The sequence below is a fragment of the Pelodiscus sinensis genome, chromosome 14 (genome assembly GCF_049634645.1).
Source record: "Pelodiscus sinensis isolate JC-2024 chromosome 14, ASM4963464v1, whole genome shotgun sequence".
Classification (NCBI taxonomy): domain Eukaryota; kingdom Metazoa; phylum Chordata; order Testudines; family Trionychidae; genus Pelodiscus; species Pelodiscus sinensis.
Window position 1 is genome coordinate 20008798 of NC_134724.1, and position 19888 is coordinate 20028685.

At 41.4% G+C, this 19888-nt stretch overlaps 1 protein-coding gene across 1 annotated transcript in view; it reads left to right on the forward strand.

Annotated features, from left to right (window-relative positions):
• The first annotated feature begins 10750 nt into the window (after positions 1-10750).
• HOMER2 (homer scaffold protein 2) overlaps positions 10751-19888 on the forward strand; it is a 129260-nt gene continuing 120122 nt past the window's right edge. The window contains exon 1 of the mRNA XM_075897142.1: positions 10751-11193. Within this exon, the coding sequence (XP_075753257.1) occupies positions 11105-11193 (89 nt within the window). The 5' untranslated portion in view covers positions 10751-11104. The remainder of the gene's footprint in view (positions 11194-19888) is intronic.

Here is a 19888-nt window from a genome sequence, read left to right on the forward strand (position 1 = left end):
TCTTACATTTTGCATCCTCTAACACTTTATTGTGTAGTTACACTCCAGGGATTAAAGACCTGTGTCGGACAATCTGCATTATTCTGGAGTTAGTGGGTTATTTTGTGTGTGTCATTTTTGTTTTGAAGATCTCTTTTTTTTTATCATAGATTTGCCTTCACAGCTAATGCATAGGGTCCCGTGGGGTGATTGCAGTTCTTTATATTTACATAAAATTGCTTTGAGCTGATATTTGCATATTTGTACATTTTCCAACATTAGCTTTTGCACAGAGCTGGAAACCACTTTGTATTAGCGCTCTGAATCAGGAAATGGCTGGTGCCAAACCATTTTATATACAGGATAAGATTTGAAGAATAATGAAAATCTTCTCAATTAATAATCTCCCTGTATCCCAGGTTCTTTGAACTCTAACAAAAAAACTCCCCCCTGAGACTAAATGTTACACCACAATTAATCTTTAACTTGCTCTTTTAAGGATAACCTGCAAAGAGCTTTTAAAAAACAGGATTGTCCTTTATTTATTTATTTATTTATTTTGCTTTGATAGTAGGCCTGAATAATTGGTTTTTTAAAGTGTGTTGTTTAGTGCTTGTTTTTACCTTAGAAATCTCAGGAATGTCAAGTCTGGTTTTCTGTACTTTGGCTGTTGAAGGTCTCAGCTGTTTATTATGGGCTCTGACATTTTAATTGAAAGGATAAGGCTGTTGAATCCTTAACAAATACATCCTTTCTCCAAAATATTTGTAGCTAGTGGATTAAATAGATATTGACAAAACCAACAAAGCATGCATATATATATATATATATATATATATATATATATATATATATATATATATATATAAACAAATTCAATCATAAATCAAAATGTGTAAAACTATCTGATTTAAAATTCCTTCTTTTCTCAGTTGTTTAACTTTCAGTCAGTCTTCTTTTATTTTGTGGTGTTCAAATTTCAGTTGTTCTCCATTCACCCAAGAATCTTTTCTATAGGAGACAAAAACTCAATTTCTGCAATAAAAAACAAACTCCCCACCAAAACCTTTTACTAAATCTTTCAGGTCATATTTATACATCATAATAAGGTTGGTTATTTGACATGGTGAAAAATGCAAACCTTATAAAACTCTAGTTTAGAAAGTCAAAGCACACCTTAATTTATGTAGTATTAAGTTGTTTGTCTTGGAAAATAATGAGAAAATTTGTTGCCAAATACATAGATAGGTTGAAAAGATCCAACAGCATATTTTATGGCATAAAATATACATGAGAAGTAAAATAAAGTAAAGCAAAAGAGTTAAATACGACAATAGTAAAAGTTAAACAAACAGGAGGATAAAACAAATATTGAGAGGTCAGAAGGGATAAGCAATCTCTGAGCTCATGCAAAACAGACTGACTACATAGACTTATTTTTGCAGACAGTTTTGTATGAAGCACATGTTTATCTTGGTTGACAGAATCAGAAAGAATATATTTTGCAGGCTCCAAGGAACAACAGAAATTAGTCCTCTAAAAAGTACTTTCCTTTTGTAAAATGTGGATTAATTTATTTCACAGTTTGTATAGTGCAGGGTGCTTCTCCACTTTTTAGCACTGAGTTTTCTTGAATCTTGCCACAGTAGTAAGGGCACTCTTATGAATAATATTTCATTCCTGAATTATCTTCATCCTGTATAGGAGCCATATCATTCTATGTGAAAGTTGAGGAACTAATTAATTATGATAGCAGATTTATAGTGTTTATTTCAAGAGATCCCAAAGTGCTTTAAGAACTATGGGCCTGATTCTGCAGACTTCTCCTCATGCAAGTGGTCTTTAATTAGGAAAGTAATTTGCCAATAGAATTACATGCGGGTAAACACCATATGGATGAGTAAAGAGATGCAGAATTGGCTCAATATTGAGAAATTACCTAATTCATCCCTGACAGGTAGCCACCTCTACCTTAAATATTCCAGGTGAAATACTGGCCCCACTGAAAAAAGTGGCAGTTTTGTCATTTACTTCAACAGAGGCTGGATTTTACCCTGTCTGTTTTACAGTGCAAAGCTATATAGTTTGACTGTCTAAGACTAGAAAGCAGGAATATCTTATTCAGTTTGAGTGGGAGAAGGAATTTCAGGGGAAGATAATGCCATTTCCCAAACTAAAATTTGGGCAGAATGTTGGAGTTAACTTCCCTTCTCAACTACAGTAATATGTAAAAACTTAAAAAACAATGAATTGTCCTGCAGCACCTTCAGGTGCATCTACACAGCACCTTAAACTCGAACACAGCTCTATGCAAATTGCATATCTTATCCTGAATCTATTTTGAAATAGCTTATTTTGAAATTTGGCGCATCCACACAGTGCCAAGTTTCAAAATAACGCACTATTTTGAGCCATCCCTTAACCTTCCTGCAACGAGATTTACCAGGATGGCAAAATAGCATGCCTGTTATTTCGAGAATTATTTTGAAATAATGGGAGGCTTGCCCATTAGATGCAGGGTATCCAGAGGTATCCCAAAATAGCCGTGCAGTGTAGATATTATCTTAGAGTAAATCTAAACTACATCTCTTTTTTGATAAAGGGATGTAAATTAGACATTTCAAAATTGTAAATGAAGCCGGGATTTGAATTTCCCGTGCTTCATTTACATAATGGTGGCCATAGCTTTTTTCAAAAAGCTGCTTTTTGGAAAGAAAAAAAAACATGGTCAAGACAGGGATCTTTCGACAGAAATGCCCCGTTTTGAAAAATCCTGTAACCTTCATTTTTTAAAGTGCAGGAAATTCAAATCCCGGCTTCATTTACAATTTTGATACATCTAATTTACATCCCTTTATCGAAAAAGGGATGTAGTTTAGATGTACCCTTAGAGACTAACAAAAATGTAGATGGTATCATGAGTTTTCGTGGGCACAATCCACTTCTTCAGATGAATGGAATTTAAGGGGTCCAGTTTTCACATGAATAGCATAGAGAGAGGAGGATGGGGAGAGAAGGAAAAAGAAGGGGGGGGGGGGAGAAGAAATTGTCAATTAGAGCTGGCTTTTGACATCCAATGAGTGCCAGGGATCAGATCTCAAAGTTACCATATTATTTCAAACCAATTTCAAAAGCCAGCTCAGCAGGGAAGCTACAGAACTTAATTTCATTTACAAGTTTGATACCTACAACAGAAGTCTAATCATATATATTGGCTGGATGGCCTACTATATTCCACATCTAATGACATAAAAAAACAACCAAAGGGTGCTTAGAGTGGATACTAAGTACTCTTATCAGCTTTCTTTAGCATGGACACTCTAAAGGTACAGCTACACTTTTTTTTTCGGAAGAGGTATGCAAATAGCGCTTGCATTTGCATACCTTCTTCCGTTGTTTTTTTTCCCCTGGAAGAGGCTTTCCTGCCATTTGGCCCCGTCTACAGCAGAGTTAATCTGACCTGAGGCCTTGAACCTCAGTCCACCCTGCCCTTCCTCTTCCATAGGGCTGGAGTACCATGGGAGTGAGGTGTCTCAGTTGGGGACACATTAATGAAGATTGAAGGTTTTTGGAGGAATTGTTTTAATTTAATTAAATTTATTTATTTATTTTTTTGCTTCTCACTTGTGTGTTCCCTGACTGATTTTTTTTCTGTTGCATAGTGGACGCTGACCCAAAAAAGGTTCCCTACCCCTGCCATAAATAATGACAATGTTGAAACCTTTTGTGTTGGACATAATTAATTTATTAAAAAATGAAGCCTGGCCAACAAGTGGGCCCAGTCCCCATCTGGCTGCAGCACCATAATACTCCTGCACCCCCCCACAAACCCCAACCCGGAACCCATCATACACCTGAACCCCCTGCCCTGAGCGCCTCATACACCCTCCTCCCTAAACTCCTGCACTCTCATATCTCCAGACTACTGCACCCCTACTTCCCCAGCCCCCTGCCATAACACTCCTGTACCCCCCTCCACCTTGTGCCCTGAGTGTATCACACACCCGACCCCCCTGCCCTGAGCCCCTCAAACACTCCAACCCAAACTCCTACACCCCCACATCCTCAGCCCCTGCTATAATATTGACAGAAGACAAGGGAGTGCATGAAGCTGGATTTGACCAGTTACAATGTAAACGTCAAAGAAATGTGCAAAAAAGATGGAGCAGCAGAATCCAATTAAATAAAGTCTGTGAGTACAGTATTTCATTTATGCTCTCATTAATCATTAGTCAATTATCAATACTACTAAGTTGTATATTTTCAGTCATGCAAATAGGCATTCTTATACAACTCTTTGTGGACCACTTGTTCTAAATTTTGATGTAGTTTAGCTCTGGTTTGAAAAGGTTGTTGACCCCGGGACTAGATGATCTCCTGAGGTCTGTACCAACCCTAATCTTTTATGATTCTATAATGATGTTGCAATGGTAGCCCGATTGGCTAACACACTAGAGTTCCTCTGCAGATTGGACCCTGTAACACATGCTGAATAGTCAATTATGTTGTCACATCTTTTGCTAAATTTGCTTGTGTGACCTTGCCTTTTTTGTTTTGTTTTATTTGTTACTGTAGTGCAGCACTACCTGATTCATGCCTTATATTGCATTAGATGACGGGTTAGAAAAGGTGAAAATTTTACAGTAAGACAAATGCAATTCCAATTGCCTTTTGATAGTAAAACACTTACTCTACTTAGAAAAGTAAGCCTTAATAAAGGCTTGCTTTACTATATTAAATTCGAATTCCATTGGAAATCTGTAAAAGTTCCCATTGAGCCACCTGTAACAGTAGCTCATAAAATGTAACTGTTCACTGAAACAAACTCTTTGAATAGGGAGAATGTGACAGCATTGCTTCATCTGCAGGATTGTTCATAGCAGAAAGGATATGAGCTGAAGATATAAAAAATAAACTGAGAAAAGAATCTCAAATTGAACCTTGAATTGTGGTGAAATCTGAATACCAGGATGAATTTAAATTTATACTGTCTTCATGATCACCCAGGAGGAACTAGAGAGTTTCTCTTAATCTGAGTTTGGGAATGAAGGGTTAAAGAGAGAATGCAGAAAAGGATCTATGAAGTTTTTAGGCTTTAGCTGTCAAATCTCCTTCAAGTAAGTTTAATTTCTGGCCCTTACAAAACAATAAGAGTTAAAATCTGTGGTAGCACATTTGGCTGTCGTTATTATAAACCTCATGACAGTGAGCAAATCCTTTGGTGCACAGCCATCCCAAAATTTAGATTGATACAGCTACTTATCTTCACGACATTTTAAAAATTTGCTTTTAATTTTTTAAAATGTCCTTTTCCATTTTTTTTAATGCTGGAAATATCTTAAAACTTCTTAGGCTCATACGGCTGTAATTCCATCTCAGGGTTTTAATGACATTAGTAAATGACTCAAGTTTCACTTGAGTGGCTTATATTACCAGAACACCTAGATGGAATGTCAGCCTTATTTTGCACAGTTGAGACATTGTCCTTTAAGTCATTGGTTAAGTTTTTTTTCTTTGCTTGGTTCTGAGTTAATGCCAGATCACATTTACAAAACAACCATCAGGCAGAGCACTAAAATAAGTAAATTTAAATAATTTACCTACACCTCTAATATCTAGGTTTTTGGGGGGAGATTTAAATATAAAATTAATGTTCAATAATAAAATATTGAAGGTAGCCATTCTTAACAAGAGTATGTATCTAAGCTGTCCAATCAATTGTAATTTGGAATGGGAGGGGAAATTAAAATCTTATATAATGACTGGGTATCTTTTCCCAGCATAACAACATGTGTGCACAACACAGTAACAACAAATGAATGTGTGTGTGGGGGGAAGGGTAAAACAGAGAAAATTAGCTTTAGAACATATCTGCAAACTTACATTTGCAAAGGGAACATTTATTTTTAGAATTAATAGACAGTAGTGTCTATATGTGGCGAGGGGAGGTAAGGACAGGAGAGTAGAAGTCACAGTATGACCACAATGACAGGACCAGGTAACTGAAATATCTAGTATAATGTAATTAACAAATGATAATGCAAGCAGGATTATGTATTTTTGGGACTGTCTTGATTTTAACAAGGTGATTGTGTATCCCACAAGCCATCCCAAATCTGTTAAGGGGCTGCAAGAGATCATCACATTGTCAAACCATAATTAAGATGCAAAATCACAATTTCATGAGCCCAAAACAAACTCACAACAGAAGCACTCTGAAAGGAGGGGATACACACTACTAAAACTCTGCAAAACTCAGAAAGATGGGGAGGCCAAGTGTAAATGAGTGCAATGCCACAGAAGAATCAATTTAGAACCTGGTGTCAACTCCTGTCACTCACTGACTAATTAATAAGCACTTAGCTTATATGTGCTTTAACTTCTCCATTCAAAAAAAGAATGCTATTGTTATTTCTTTGTATTAGAGTAGCAGCAGGTTTGACCCCAATAATGCCTCATTGTGTCAAACACTGTACAGACAAATAACCAGGAGTCAGTCCCTGCCCCAGACAGCTTTCTGTCCAGAAAATAAAAATAAATACCAACCTTTGTAAAACATTGAGCTTTTTGGATGGAAAATTCTATTCCAATGTAAATCCATGATATATATGGGGGTTAACTCAAACTTCTTTTCTTTCATTTTGTGATTTAAGTTCAGGGGCACTGGCAGCCTATGCAAGCCTGGGCAAGGGAGGTGGGGAACCTGGTTCTATACTCCCGGAAAGGGGTGGGATCTCAGGCAGAAGGGGCTGGGCCAGAGGCAGGTAGCCCTCTTTGCCACCTGGAGCATGCCACGCTGTCTCCTCTCCTCCAGCCCTTAGAGCAGGGCTCATCAACCTTTTCAAACCAAAGAGCCAAACTACATCACATTTCAGAACAAGTGGTCAACAAAGAGCGAGTATAAGAATGCCCATTTGCAGACTGAAAATATACAACTTAATATTACTGACAATTGACCTGATTAATAATAGCATAAATGAAACATTGTACTCAAGGACTTTGTTTAATGGGACTTCTGCTGCTGCATGTTTTCGCACATTTCTTTGAAGTTTACATCATAACTGGTCAAATTCAGCTGCAAGCATGTATTCATGTTGTCTTCTGTCAATCTTGAGTGCAAATTACCTTTGATATACGTGAAAGCTGCTCACTCATATAGGTTGAGACAAACATTGAAAGTAAGGCCAAGGTGACATTCTGCACGGTGTTGTACGTGAAAGGAAGTTATTTCCAAGTTTGCAGAATCAGATTATCATTGTGCTCCAATTTCTTCATGTCAGACCATTTGTGCAGTTTTGCCAATTCTGCACATTGTCGAGCAAGGCATTCTAAATCAGAATTCAGCTTGATGAACTTTTCTACCTAGATATCTGACTCCTTGAAATCTGCTATTTCCATTTCCAAATCTCTGACTGAGATGCCTGGAATGAATGTTAAATCCACTAATTCAACAGATTCTTTATGTGAACAAATCATAAACTTAAACAGAGCACCATGTTTACAAAAGTCAACAAAACAAGATTTGAATGTCTTCAGGATCTCAGAAACAAATCCAGCAAACTGCTGCAAATCAAAGCTGTTATTTGGATTCTCCCTCTGATAAGAATCATAAAACATTCATAATCTTTCAAAATGTGCCAATCTGCCCATCTCGATATCTTTGATAACAGTCAATTTTGACTCAAATCCAAACACTGTCTGCTGCAGAGACAGGACTGTGTTCCCTTGCCCTTGTAGCTTAACTCATTCAAACGACGGGTAATGTTGAGGAGATGGTAAAACTTGAACTACCAGTCACAGTCTGAAAGCTTGGTGTGTTTGTCATTTTTTTTTAATATGAAGGGTGTCAATCTCATTAATGCAGGCAGCAAAATGAGACAAAACGTTGCCACAAGATAACATTTCATTAGAAGATTGTGCATTAGTAGATCGGGGTATTTCGAATCTACTTCCTTGAGCTGTGACTGAAATTGACGGTGATTAATGGCTCAGGCAAGAATCCAATTAACAATGTGATGGACCAGACCCATTACACTTCCAGGTTTGGTTCCACAAGATTGTGCACAAGTGCCTCCTGATGCACAATGCAATGAAAGTTCAAAAGCGGGCAGTTCAGCTGTTCTGACAAGAGTAAGGAATCCCCTATATTCGCAAACCATTCTAGGTGCACCGTCCATACACAAACAAGATTATCCAACTGTATTTCTTTCTTGTTTACAAAGTTCATCACAGTTTTAAGGATGTCTTTGCCCCGTTTGATTTTTCATTGGTAATATCCCAATCATTTCTTTGTGCACAGCTTTTCCACAAATATATCACTCCAGAATACACAACTGATTAACGTCACATATGTTGGTTGTCTCGTCCAAAGCAAATGAAAAATAAGTAGCTTTGTATTCAAATTTTGCATTTATCCCTTGTCGATTTGATGGGACATTTTCATGCCTGTTTTTGCTGAAAATGGCATATCTTGAATTTTTTGTAAAATGTTGTCCATGTTATGAAACTTATCTAATAGTTCATGACCAATTTTTAGCATGCATCTCTTCAAGTAATCCCCATCTGTGAAAGCCTTTCCCTCTCAAATAATGCTGTATGAACCTACAAAACTTGCAGAGTTTAAACTCCCACCTTTTTTTGAGCATGCCTGCAGGCTATTTTATCCAAAAATATTTTTTTGCTGCAGCTCCTCACAGTTTTTTTTTTTTTATGCATCACCCTTGGGGTATTTTGTAGCAAATGCTGCATGTTTTGTCATGAAATTCACTTTTTTGTTTGTTTGAGGACAGTCTCTCACTACAAATGAGACCTATCTACAAATGCATACAAGTTTGTCCACTCCTTTTGAAAATGTTGGTACTTGCCATTTTTCTTTCTCACCGTCATTTTTACTGTTAGGGGGTTACAGAATTCACCATCACATATGATGGCTGGAAAATTTTCTTGACCAATAAAATAAAAAGAGACTATACAGACCCCCAATGAGTTGGAGAATGGATGGTTGTTAAAATGAACAGTTGAAGGTGAAATAAGACAAAAATTATCATGACATGAGTAATTATGCATTTTTTAAATTTAATTTAAAAAGTTGTTTGTATTTTGAGAATGACAAAAGAATCATATTTGACTCAAGAGTCATAGGTTGCATACCTTTGCCTTAGAGCTTAGATTTAAAGGGCTGGGGCCTCTGGCTGATCCTGATGCTGCAGGAGCAGTAGCAGCGACCAGGAGCCATGGGCTCCTTTGGATGGCTGGGCTCCAGGGCAATTGTCTCCTTTGCCTCCCCAGTTGGTGCACCTGTTCAAGTGGGTTCGTCCTTGATGAGTTTTGATTAAAATGGGTGGCTCAGTGAAAACTGGTAATTTTAATCTGGTTTCTCAGATGAAACTGAATAGAACTATAAACTGATCCCAGTATTGCTATGGAAGGGCCCAAGATCACTTGGAAAATATCTAGATCTATGAAGTTTGTAACAAAACCCCAAACTGTCAAGTATGGGTTCTCTTGGCCAGGCCTCACTGGTATAGCCAGATCTACCTCAGCAACCTCCCCACCTCACATGGATAGCAACAAGGCTTATCTACCAATAAAATGGACCTTGTTAGAGTCCAGCACTCAACACCATATATGGGCCTCACACCACACCCAGACCACACCCATGCCACTCCCAGAGCACAAACAACACCAAATATGACAATAGGCAAGAACATAAAAACCTCTCTGCCCTTAGCTCAGGAAGGACTCCTGGATATTGGAAGACAGAATTTTATTCTGGTTTAGGACTGATCACCCAAAGGCCACCTTCCACCCACCGATCTAAAAAGGGATATACGAATCTCATGCTCTGTTTCCTTGTGTGTCTTTGTATTGTTGTTGCTGCTGCTGAGTTTGTAAGTATTTAATTTACCCCCACTGTTGTTAAGTTGTTTAAAAGAGCCAGGTTAGAAAAAATATTGCTCTGTGGTTTTACCCTTGCTATTGTCAGTGTTAAATAAACAATTTTTTAAGTGTGCAGATATTTGACTTAGGGTTTAAAAGTTGTTGTATGGTAAATATTAGGTAGTTCATTATATTAGGTAAATGTTAAGTAAATATTAGGAAGTTGTTCAGCTTAATAAATCACTCCTTCTTTAGTAAAACTTGTTGTCTTGCCATCGTTCTGTATTTTCACTGGGTATTTGGCCTTAAGCCTCTAGGACTCCTGCCATTTTATCGAACCAAGAACCAACACAAACCACCACATTTCTCGGGTTCAGGTCCAGTCTTCACAGCACATTCCCTGAAGGTAGAGGTCAACTTGCTCAGCAATGGAGCTGAAACTTCCAAAATCTGTGGTGTTTGACTACAGGCGTTTCCTTTGTCCAGTGGTACCATCTGTGCAAAGGCCAAAACGTTCAAATCCAGAAGGGATCTTCCCAAACGCTGGGATGTACAACCTGGGATCCAAGGGAGAGTGGTGCCAGGTGGCATTGTTGGGGGCTTGATTCTCCCCGACCCCCAAATCCTGGGCGCAGAGATCAGAAGTTGGCTCATATGGCGGAGCTGGGGTGTCAGGCTGCTGAGTAGATCTCTCTCTCTGAGTCTTGGGATGCTGGGGCCAGTGCTGCGCTCCCTCCGCAAAGCGAGGCTCTGGACGGGATTGGCTCCAGGTTCCTTTGATCCAAGCCCTCCTAGCGCAAAGCAAGTAGGGTGAGCGCTCAGGGCAGGACCTTATGTGGCGGCAGGGGGCGCTGCCTCCTGGGGAGGGCGCCCCGGCCAGCCGCTGCAGGGGGAGCATGGCCAGCAGCGTGTGGCTCTGCCCGCCGCCCCGCCTGTGGTGGGAGGCGGCTGCGCCAACCAGGTGGGGACTCGCCTCCGCCCCCGGCTTCGCGGTGCGAGGGAGCTTCCCGGCGAACCCCCCGGCTCCCGGCGCAGTGTCGGCGGGAGGCTGGTCGCTGCCCCCGCCGCCGGGAGAGGAGGTTATGTAAGGGGAGGAGGAGGAGCAGGACGGCTGCTGCCGCTGCCGAGCAGGCACAGGGAGAAGCCGCCGCCGCCGCACGCCCGGCTCTCGGGAGACTCGCTGCAGCCGCCGCCGGGGCCGGCCCGGGATGCGCAGGAGCTGAGCGCGCGGGCAGCCGGCGGCCGCATGTGTGAAGTTGGGACTCGCCCCGCGCCCGCCGGGGACAGAGGCGAGAACCCCGCGGGCGCCGCCGGGGACAAGTGCCGAGACATGGGGTGAGTGTCCCCGGGAGCCCGCCGCGGCCGCTGCCTCCCGCTTCGCCCCGCGGGCGCACGGGCTGCCCTCACCTGCCGCCCTCCCTGGGGGGGTGTGTGTGTCCCGCCACCCGCGGTTGGGGGTGAACTTCAGCCCGGGGCGCGGCCGAGCGCTGTACCGCGTGGGTCAGTGTCAGGCGCCCGTGGCTGGCTCCCAGCTCCCCTGCTCGGCTAACCTGGGGCAGCGCTGCTCCGAGCTCGCCTCCCTCAGGGGGGCTGAGTCACTGCACAGCACGGGGCTCGCCAGGGACAGAGCCCGGCTCTGCCACGGACAGTGCTGTTCGCACCCGCGGCGCTTCCAGAGGAGCGTGGAGCTGGGGGCAGGCGCTCGGGCGCCAGCTGCGAGGGCGGGGAAAGGCGCAGCCCGAGAAACGCCGGAGCCAGCTGAACCGTGGGAGAGGGCTTGGGGCTGGCTGGAGCCCGAGCGGGTCCCGAGTACTTTGTGCGCTCTGCCTTTGGGGCTTCGTAGTTGTGGTTGAAGTAGCGCAGCAGAGATTCATTTCTGGCTGTCGGCTGCCTGGTGGATTTCATTGGGTCCGGGGGCGTTTTCACTAGCTCCAAGACTTGGCTTGGATCATGGGTTCTTTTGGGTTCCTTGTTTGTTGTATTTGTTAATGTTCTCGAGATCTTTGTGTTCGAGTTCCCAATTAAACAGGTGTCTGCAATGTGGCTGGTGCTGTGTTGATCCCAGGATGTGACTCCGGATCTGATGTCATTTGTTATGTTTTTAAGACTCTTATTTTAAAGCCTTCTTGTTCATTAAAACACTTTCATGAAGTGGTTTGAGATCCTCACATGTGTAAAGTATGATTATTCAATTTAACGTTTTAAAGTTGTAATTGATTTTCATGCTGTAAGTGATAAAATAGGATCTCATACAAATAATGTGGATAACCAAAATAAGCATACATTTAAGAAAAGAAGCCAATGTGAAGACTTTAACTTTGCTGTAGAATAAAACTGGAAGAGTGTTGTGTCACTGTAGCAGATAAACACCAGGGTATAATTTAAATGGCTAAAATGACTGAACAAGTGCTTGAGATACAATGTGAAAGATTCTGATCTTGAAATGAGTAATATGTTCATATAGCTAAACTCACTTCAAAGCAGAGGCTTTTGTCATTTAGACAAAGCACTGAGTCAGAAAGTACACAATTAACGTATCCAAACATTATTGGGTGTTCTATTTAGATAATTGTTTATTGAAAGTTTTCTCTGTTTAAATGCACAAGGTTTTGGTCTGAGAACATCAACTGGACAACTTAGTTTGCTATTTCAAAAAACAAACAAACTAGTAGTAATTTTTGTTTTCATATCTTGTAACTTGAACAGGAGGATAGAAGGTAAATACTGTGGTTTAGGGAAACTGTAAACCAAAACTTTAGCTATCAAGAATAATTTTCATTTAGAAAAGCATTTATTTTCAGTGTGAACTATGCAGACTTCTAATCTTCTTAACAGGACTGGAAGGTGATATTATTGGGAGATTCCAAAACTCTCACACAACATAATTTGCTGTGTGTGTGCTGTATGTTCTCTTTCATTTTTCCTCTTTTCACCCCTCTATGATGGGGAAATCATTCTTTAATTTCTGATGCCATTTTGTAACTCTGCAAGCTCCCAGTATAGACTGTATTAGTGTCACTGAAGTGGCATAATTTGCAACAGTTATGCTAGAGGTAAATACTATAAACATGATCAAATTAAAAATGCAGTCAATGTGACGGAATTTGATGCAGAGAACTTTTGGAAAGAAAGTGTGGGGGCAGGGTTTGGGGTATAGGGTGATAAAGTCGATATTAACCAGCATGCCACACCATAGGTTCATCAGTTTCTTCATTAAATAAACATTAATATAAAAACAAGATAGCATCTTGCATCAATTCACATTCTGAACCTTAGGTTTATAATTTGAAAAGCAATGCTGTCTCATTCAGTGTAGAGATGGATTAAAAAATGTGTCTGAGGAGCTGTCCTGTTTGTGAGTTGAATGGGTGACCAAACAATATTTTTTCAATGTCATCCTTGTTAACTAACTTTAGCAGAATATTTTAGCTATTCTGAGATGAGATCTTGAGTAGAAGTTAGATTTAAAAAACCTGTCTTTAAAAAAACTACTCTGGTTGGGGGAAGTCATATTCCAACCCTCTCCACCCTTATTATAAATTCCAAAGGATTATTTGAAGTTTGCTGATCCACTTGCGGAGTTCTTTTTGTATTATTTGTGCGTAATCTTACCTGGGATATTTTGCTGTAGGCAAGCCTATATAAATACAAGGTGTCTTCAGTGGTTTGCCTTATTCTCTACCCAATCTTATACCACTGCAAGTCAGAAGTAAATCTGAAATAACTTCTAATAGTATAATTGAGAAATGACTCATGCCCCGAATTTTACATTTTCATGGTGTTTATGGACTGAGGATTCCTTCTATATTATCAAAACCCATGGTCTCGGATATAGTTATCTCTTAGTAGGGACTGGCACAGTTAAACTTCAGTTTACTTCTGTAGTGTAGACAGGGTTGAACCATGTTACAAATAATGCCAAGGCAGCTGTGGCATAATGCAGTGGTTCCCAAACTTGTAAATGGTGCAGCGCCCTTTGGTTTGGGTTGGAATGGAGTGCTGTCCCCAAGTTCTGGAAGGCTCATGAGAGTGCGGGATTGCAAACTGAGCTCACCTTGCATTCACTCTGCAGTGACACTTGTCCTGAAGGGCTGGCTGAGCTCAGCTCTGTCCTCTGGGCATTGCAACTTGGCAACTGGCCTCTCAGATTTGAGGATAAGGTTTTGTTGCTCAAAGTGGGATGGTCTTGTGTATCACAACTCACATTCTGGGAAATACAGGTCTTGTGACATAAACACAGACTTGGGAGTGAAGACACTTTGATTTTATTCCCAGTTCTGACACTGGCATATTGGGTGATCTTGAGCAAATCACTTAGCAGCTTTGTGTCTCAGTTTCTCTATATGGAAAATTGACATATTAATGCTTATCCATTTTTGTACAATGCTTTGAGACATACTTTGCAATTTTGTATTGGAAAAATGTATTTCCTTGCTGTTTATCAGGGTGATAGTCTGGCTTGAGAACTCTATTCAGTTCTGTCTGTGGTGCCAGAACAAGCTTTGAGTGCTTAGAACACTACTTGTTCCAGCTAGATCCAGTAACATGGCAGATTTTACACAGGACCTCCGGATTGTGTGGAGGTTCCATACAGCAAGTGGAAGCTTTCTGTGAATGTGGGAGAGGAGAATTAAGAGAGCTATTGAGACTTGACGGAACTTGGGTGTGGAGGAACTAGGGATGTTAAATATCAGTTAACTGAATAATCGATTAACTTCAAGAATTCTTATTGGTTACTTGACTATTCTGTAGTCCCCATGGTGGGGCCAGTAGACAATGCTCTCCGGCCCCACTCCCGAGGAGCTTCCTGCCACTCTGTGCTGCTGCCTCTGTATTGATGTAGGGTACCAGGCAGGACCTAGTTTAAAAACTAGCTCCAGTCAGAGGCAGCAGTGTGGTTTGGCAGCTACCCCTGTGGTGGGGAGCGGGAGGAGGGCTAAGCTTCCCGGACCTGGTACGAGCCGGAACTGAACCTGGATGCTTGGCCGCCTGGCTCCTAATATGCTTTAAATGCCTAATCAGTTAATTGACTACTCTATTACATCCCTAGGAGGAAGCTGGCTGGGAAGGGGCATCCTGGTAGTTTCTGCTGCTGCTTCTATAGCAGGTTTTTTTTGGTTGCTGTTGCCCACTGCTCTGTGCTTCCTCTCTGCCCAGGTGCTGTGCCTTGTCCACTGACCTGGTGGCTGGTGCATGTGCTTCTGTCCCACCCCTGATCCAGTGTCTTGCCAGAGTGGCTGGAAGGTTAATAGTGGAGAGTTGCTACGGCTGCCTCCTTTCCTGCCAGCCTGATATCACATTCCGCCATCAGCCACTCCAATCCTTCCTCTGGGTCCTACTCTCACCTCTGTGAAATATTGTGGGGGGCCAAAACATAGGGAAGGGAGAGGTGGAAACACACATTGCTCCCCTCCCCGTTGTATTTTAATTGTGTAGGTGCTAACCCATCTCCCCAGCTGTGTCCTCCACGTTGGTTCCTTATGTGTAAAGCATGGGAAGAATTTGGCTCATAACATTTAACATAGCTTTTGTGTGGCTGGCCATTACTAATAGATACTGTCCCTGGGTTTGGCATTGAGTAGCACTACAGAAGTATGAAAACTGACAGCTACCTGAACTGTGCAAAACTTGTTATTTAGCTCATTAGTGTAAATCTCCTGTGAAGTGAGAGATCTAAAGAAGCATGTGGTGATTAATTCAGTTTACTATATAGCAAGATTTTTTTCAAATTCTTAAACAAAATTACTGAAAATGTATATTCAACTAGTCATGAGAATGCTATTGTATAAAATGTCCCCTAAATAAAGAAAGCTTGACTCCAAAGTCCAGAGAAGTCAGTGCAAAGTCAAGTCTTGTTGCTTTCTTTGGGCTTTGGGTCTAGCCCTAAAGTTGCTTGCTTTGGAGAAAAAATGTTCTCTTTTCCACAAGCCAAATTCCAAGTCGTTGAAATCCTACAGCTGAGATACTATTATTTCAATATTCAGACCAATAAACTTTCCAAAAACATTGTATATCAGGCTTCCAATTTCCAAGACCTTTTTTTAAAAAAATCTAAATTCTTGAGTTATCTTTTCATACGTTAGCAAAGAAAACTAACAAAACAAATAAAGTGGCTAGCTCATTTGTTGCTCAGATTTGTGAGCTATATCTGCTAATAATCTAATGAAGAATACCTGTTTCAATGTGATGTCCATTTTTAATAACAAAAGCTAACATTCTCTGGTAAAGATGACACCATTTTAGTTATTCACATTATTTTAAAAGGGATTAGGCCACATTTTTGCCTTTCTGTGATCTTAGACTCTTTTTACCATTTTAATTTCTGCAGTACAATAGCAGTTTCCTTTAATTTTCCGTATCCCTAAGTTACAAAATGTTGCTTGTTATTAGGGAAGTGGCAGGTACCCAGTTTGGATTAGTTGTACATCAAGTTCTTTGTGACTGAATATGGCCTGTTCAGATTTGTTCGATTAAAATTCAACTCAACACCTATTTTCAATATAAAACAAAAGTTTAAAGCCCTTTTAAATACATCATTTATATCAAAATGAAAACTGATCACCCAAATACTAAAACATACTGCAAGAAAACACCATACGAATTAAATACAAAACATTTATATCTGCTATATATTTGTGAGAGTTTGTGTGCCTGCCTATTTGTGAGTCTGTTCAAGAACTCCTCCTAAATGGTAAGAGCTAGGACCACCAAATTTGGTATGTAGCTTGTTCTTCTTATAATTTAAAGCAAGGTCAGGGTTTGGTTGTGCCAGGACAATGGGATTTGCCTGGAATATTATTTTCTCATAAAACACGAAGGGAGAGGTCTGCTAGCAGGAACAGTTATACTGCAGAATGATCACGGGGGCAGGCACACTGGTAAAAGAATGGGTGACTGGGATTGGGGCTCTGGAAGTGGCTGACTGTCATACATAGGTAAGGTTCCTCTGTTGGTGGGCTGGCGGGTAGGCAGCATGGCCCTTATTACCCTGGGGAGCCAGCAGCTGGGCAGCATGGCCCCCCTTGCTCTGGCCTGCCCCAGGGATCAGCCAGCCTCCTGCACACACCACTCCTTGCAATAAGCCCCTCCTTGCCCCCCAAACTGAGTCCTGAGCCCCTGCCCTGACTCCTGCACCCCCTTCAGCTCCTTCCCTGAGGCCCTCCTTAATGACCCAAGGAATGCCAGGTAAATGTACTAGTACAAAATAAATGATGAATTAATATAGTTTAGTTAATATAGGGCCACTTGTTAAACCTGCTTCTGCAGACTGATGGGCTGGATTTTGCATAGGGTAAAGCAGGAAGCAAGAGTGGCAGCCCTTTTTTCTTCCTCCAGTCTCTGGAACCTCGTGGAAGTCCCTTTGCTGAAATTCTATGGTCTGAGATTAGTCAGGTGAGTGAAGGTCAGGTTGCATTTATGCGGGGAGGAGCTATTCTCCAAAGTTCACTCCTCCCCAAACTCCACTGATATTCAAGCAGATATCTGTGTCTGAGTAATGCATTTGAATCTCTATTAATGTGGGCTCCATGTCTTCACCCATCTGAGAGAAGGCCCGGGATGTTTGGCTAGCAGGGAGTGCCATACTGCCATGACTGATGGAGAAGTCAGAGGATTAAGGGGGTTGAGTATAGAGCTGCATGAAAATTTTCAGCCAGTTTTTTGTGCATAAAATATACAGATTTGGGTCAACCAAAACATTTTGTGATTTTTTTTTGTGTGTCAATTTCACTAAATTGTTTTGGTCAGGAAAAAGTACTTAAAAAAAAAAAAAAAACCTTAGAAAAAAAATCAAAGCTTTTTGTTTCTACATTTTGAAATGAAACTTTGACATTTTAAATTTAAGAAAACTTTTCATTTGAAATTTCCTTCAGTTGTATTAAAATGTAATGCATAAAAATCCTCAGTCTAATTAAAATGTTTTATTTAACCGCAAACTATTTTTGATTCTTAATTACCAAATGCTTTGATTTTTGTTGTTTTGTTTTGGGTCAACCTGAAACAATTATTTCTGGAATGGCTAGACAACCATAAAACTAGTTATTTCCTCATATCTCCTTTGGCCTACCATTAGTGGAACTTAATGTAAATTCTGGTTCCCTGAAAATCCCTGCTGTGTGATATTGTGAACCTGGCACCCTCTAGCCCTTTTCCTGCTCCTCAAAAGCCCTCTTCCACTTCAGAGGATAGCTAGCTGGAAACTCCAAGAAGCAAACCTCATCTAGTTTTTTACATTTCTCCCTCTTCTGTTACATCTGAAAGAGGGTACAATTTGGCCCTGTTGTATTTTTTTCATTATGTGATGACATTTAAGAACACTGATCTGCATTTTCCCCCTCTGCAAGCAATATGCTCTTACATCTTTCCTCTAAATTGTTCTTTAGCCGATTAAAGGAAAAAATCTAACACATGGAAGGGGAGAAGAAAGAAGAGGAGGAAAAAACCTAAAGCAAGTGGAGGCAGACAGATACGGGGCAAGTGGTATAATCACCAGGGCATATGAAGTTAGGATACAGTTCAACTTCTTCCCAAGACATTAGTAGCTGAGAAAAAGTGCTCAGATGCTTCAGTGATGAGCTTCAGATAAGAATCTATTGTGGCAGACCAGAGGCAGTAGGGCTGCAGGAGTTTAGTGGAGTTATGTTGGATGAGTGGGTTCCTGTTCACTGAGTAGGCTACCAGAGACTACTCTTAGCAATTTAGACAAGTGGGCACCTGGGACTCATTAAGAGCTGGCCTGCAGGAGCAGGCTAATTGGACACTGAAGCCAGTTAGGGCCTGCTGGTCCACCATAAAAGGCTTCCCCCTCAGGTAAGGCAGGGGAAAGGAGAAGAGGGATTGACTGACAAGGAGGAAGTGCAGAGTGAAGACAAACCAGAGATTGCAAGCAGGAGAGGTTTTCTCCTAGATGCCTGGAAGAGAGTACCAGGGGAGCGTTTGGAGAAGTGGGGATAAGGGCAAAAGCCCCACTAAGGGCTGCTACCTAGGGCCCAGGGCCAGAAGACGGAGTAAATGAGTAGGACCAGGTTCCCCTTATAACCAGTGGGCTGCCACCAGAGAGAGGGGACTTTTTGGTTCATAGAAGGATTTTCCCCTTTTAACTAGTGACTTGCCTATGATGAAATTGACTCATTAAGGGTGTGCCTAGACTACAGGGTTTTGTTGACAAAAGTGGACTTTTGTCGACAAAACTATACCTGCGTCCACACTGCCTTTGAGTTATGTCGACATAATGTAGACAAAACTCAGGAGTTTTGTCGACGTCTGTAAACCTCATTCTACGAGGAATAACGCCTTTTGTTGGCAGAGTTCTGTTGATAGAAGGCATTATTGCATCTACACTGTCCTTTGCGTCCACACTGTTATGTCGAAAAGTGGCTTGCTTTGTCGACAGAACTGGATGTAGTCTAGATGCTCTTTGTCGACAGAAGCTTTGTCGACAGTATCTGTTGACAAAACTTCTGTCAACAAAACCCTGTAGTCTAGACATACCCTAAGAGGCGAACTCTTGCCTCTGAGAGAAGCAAGAAGCAGAGTAGAAGGGTCACCATGAGCCTGAGGCATACCAAAAATCCGCCAGGCAGCGCAGGACCCAGGGGTATGACCGGAGCTCTGCCATACTATATAGAATTCATTGGCCCCCCCCCAAAAAAAAAGGGACCTAGGGCTATGTCTACATTGGCATTATCTTGTGTAAATACTCTTTAACGCAAGAGTTCTTGTTTTAAAGTATTTGCAGAAGAGAGCATCTACACTGGCATGTGCTTTTGCGCAAGAGCATCCGTGCCAGTGTAGACGCTCTCTTGCGCAAGAAAGCTCTGATGGCCATTTTAGGCATCGGGCTTTCTTGCGCAAGAAATTCATGTTGCCTGTCTACATTGGCCTCTTGCGCAAGAACAGTTGCGCAAGAGAGATTATTTCTGAGCGGGAGCATCATAGTTCTTGCGCAAGAAGCACTGATTTCACACATTAGAACGTCAGTGTTCTTGCGCAAGAACTCCCCGCCAGTGTAGTCAGGCAGCATGTTTTTGCG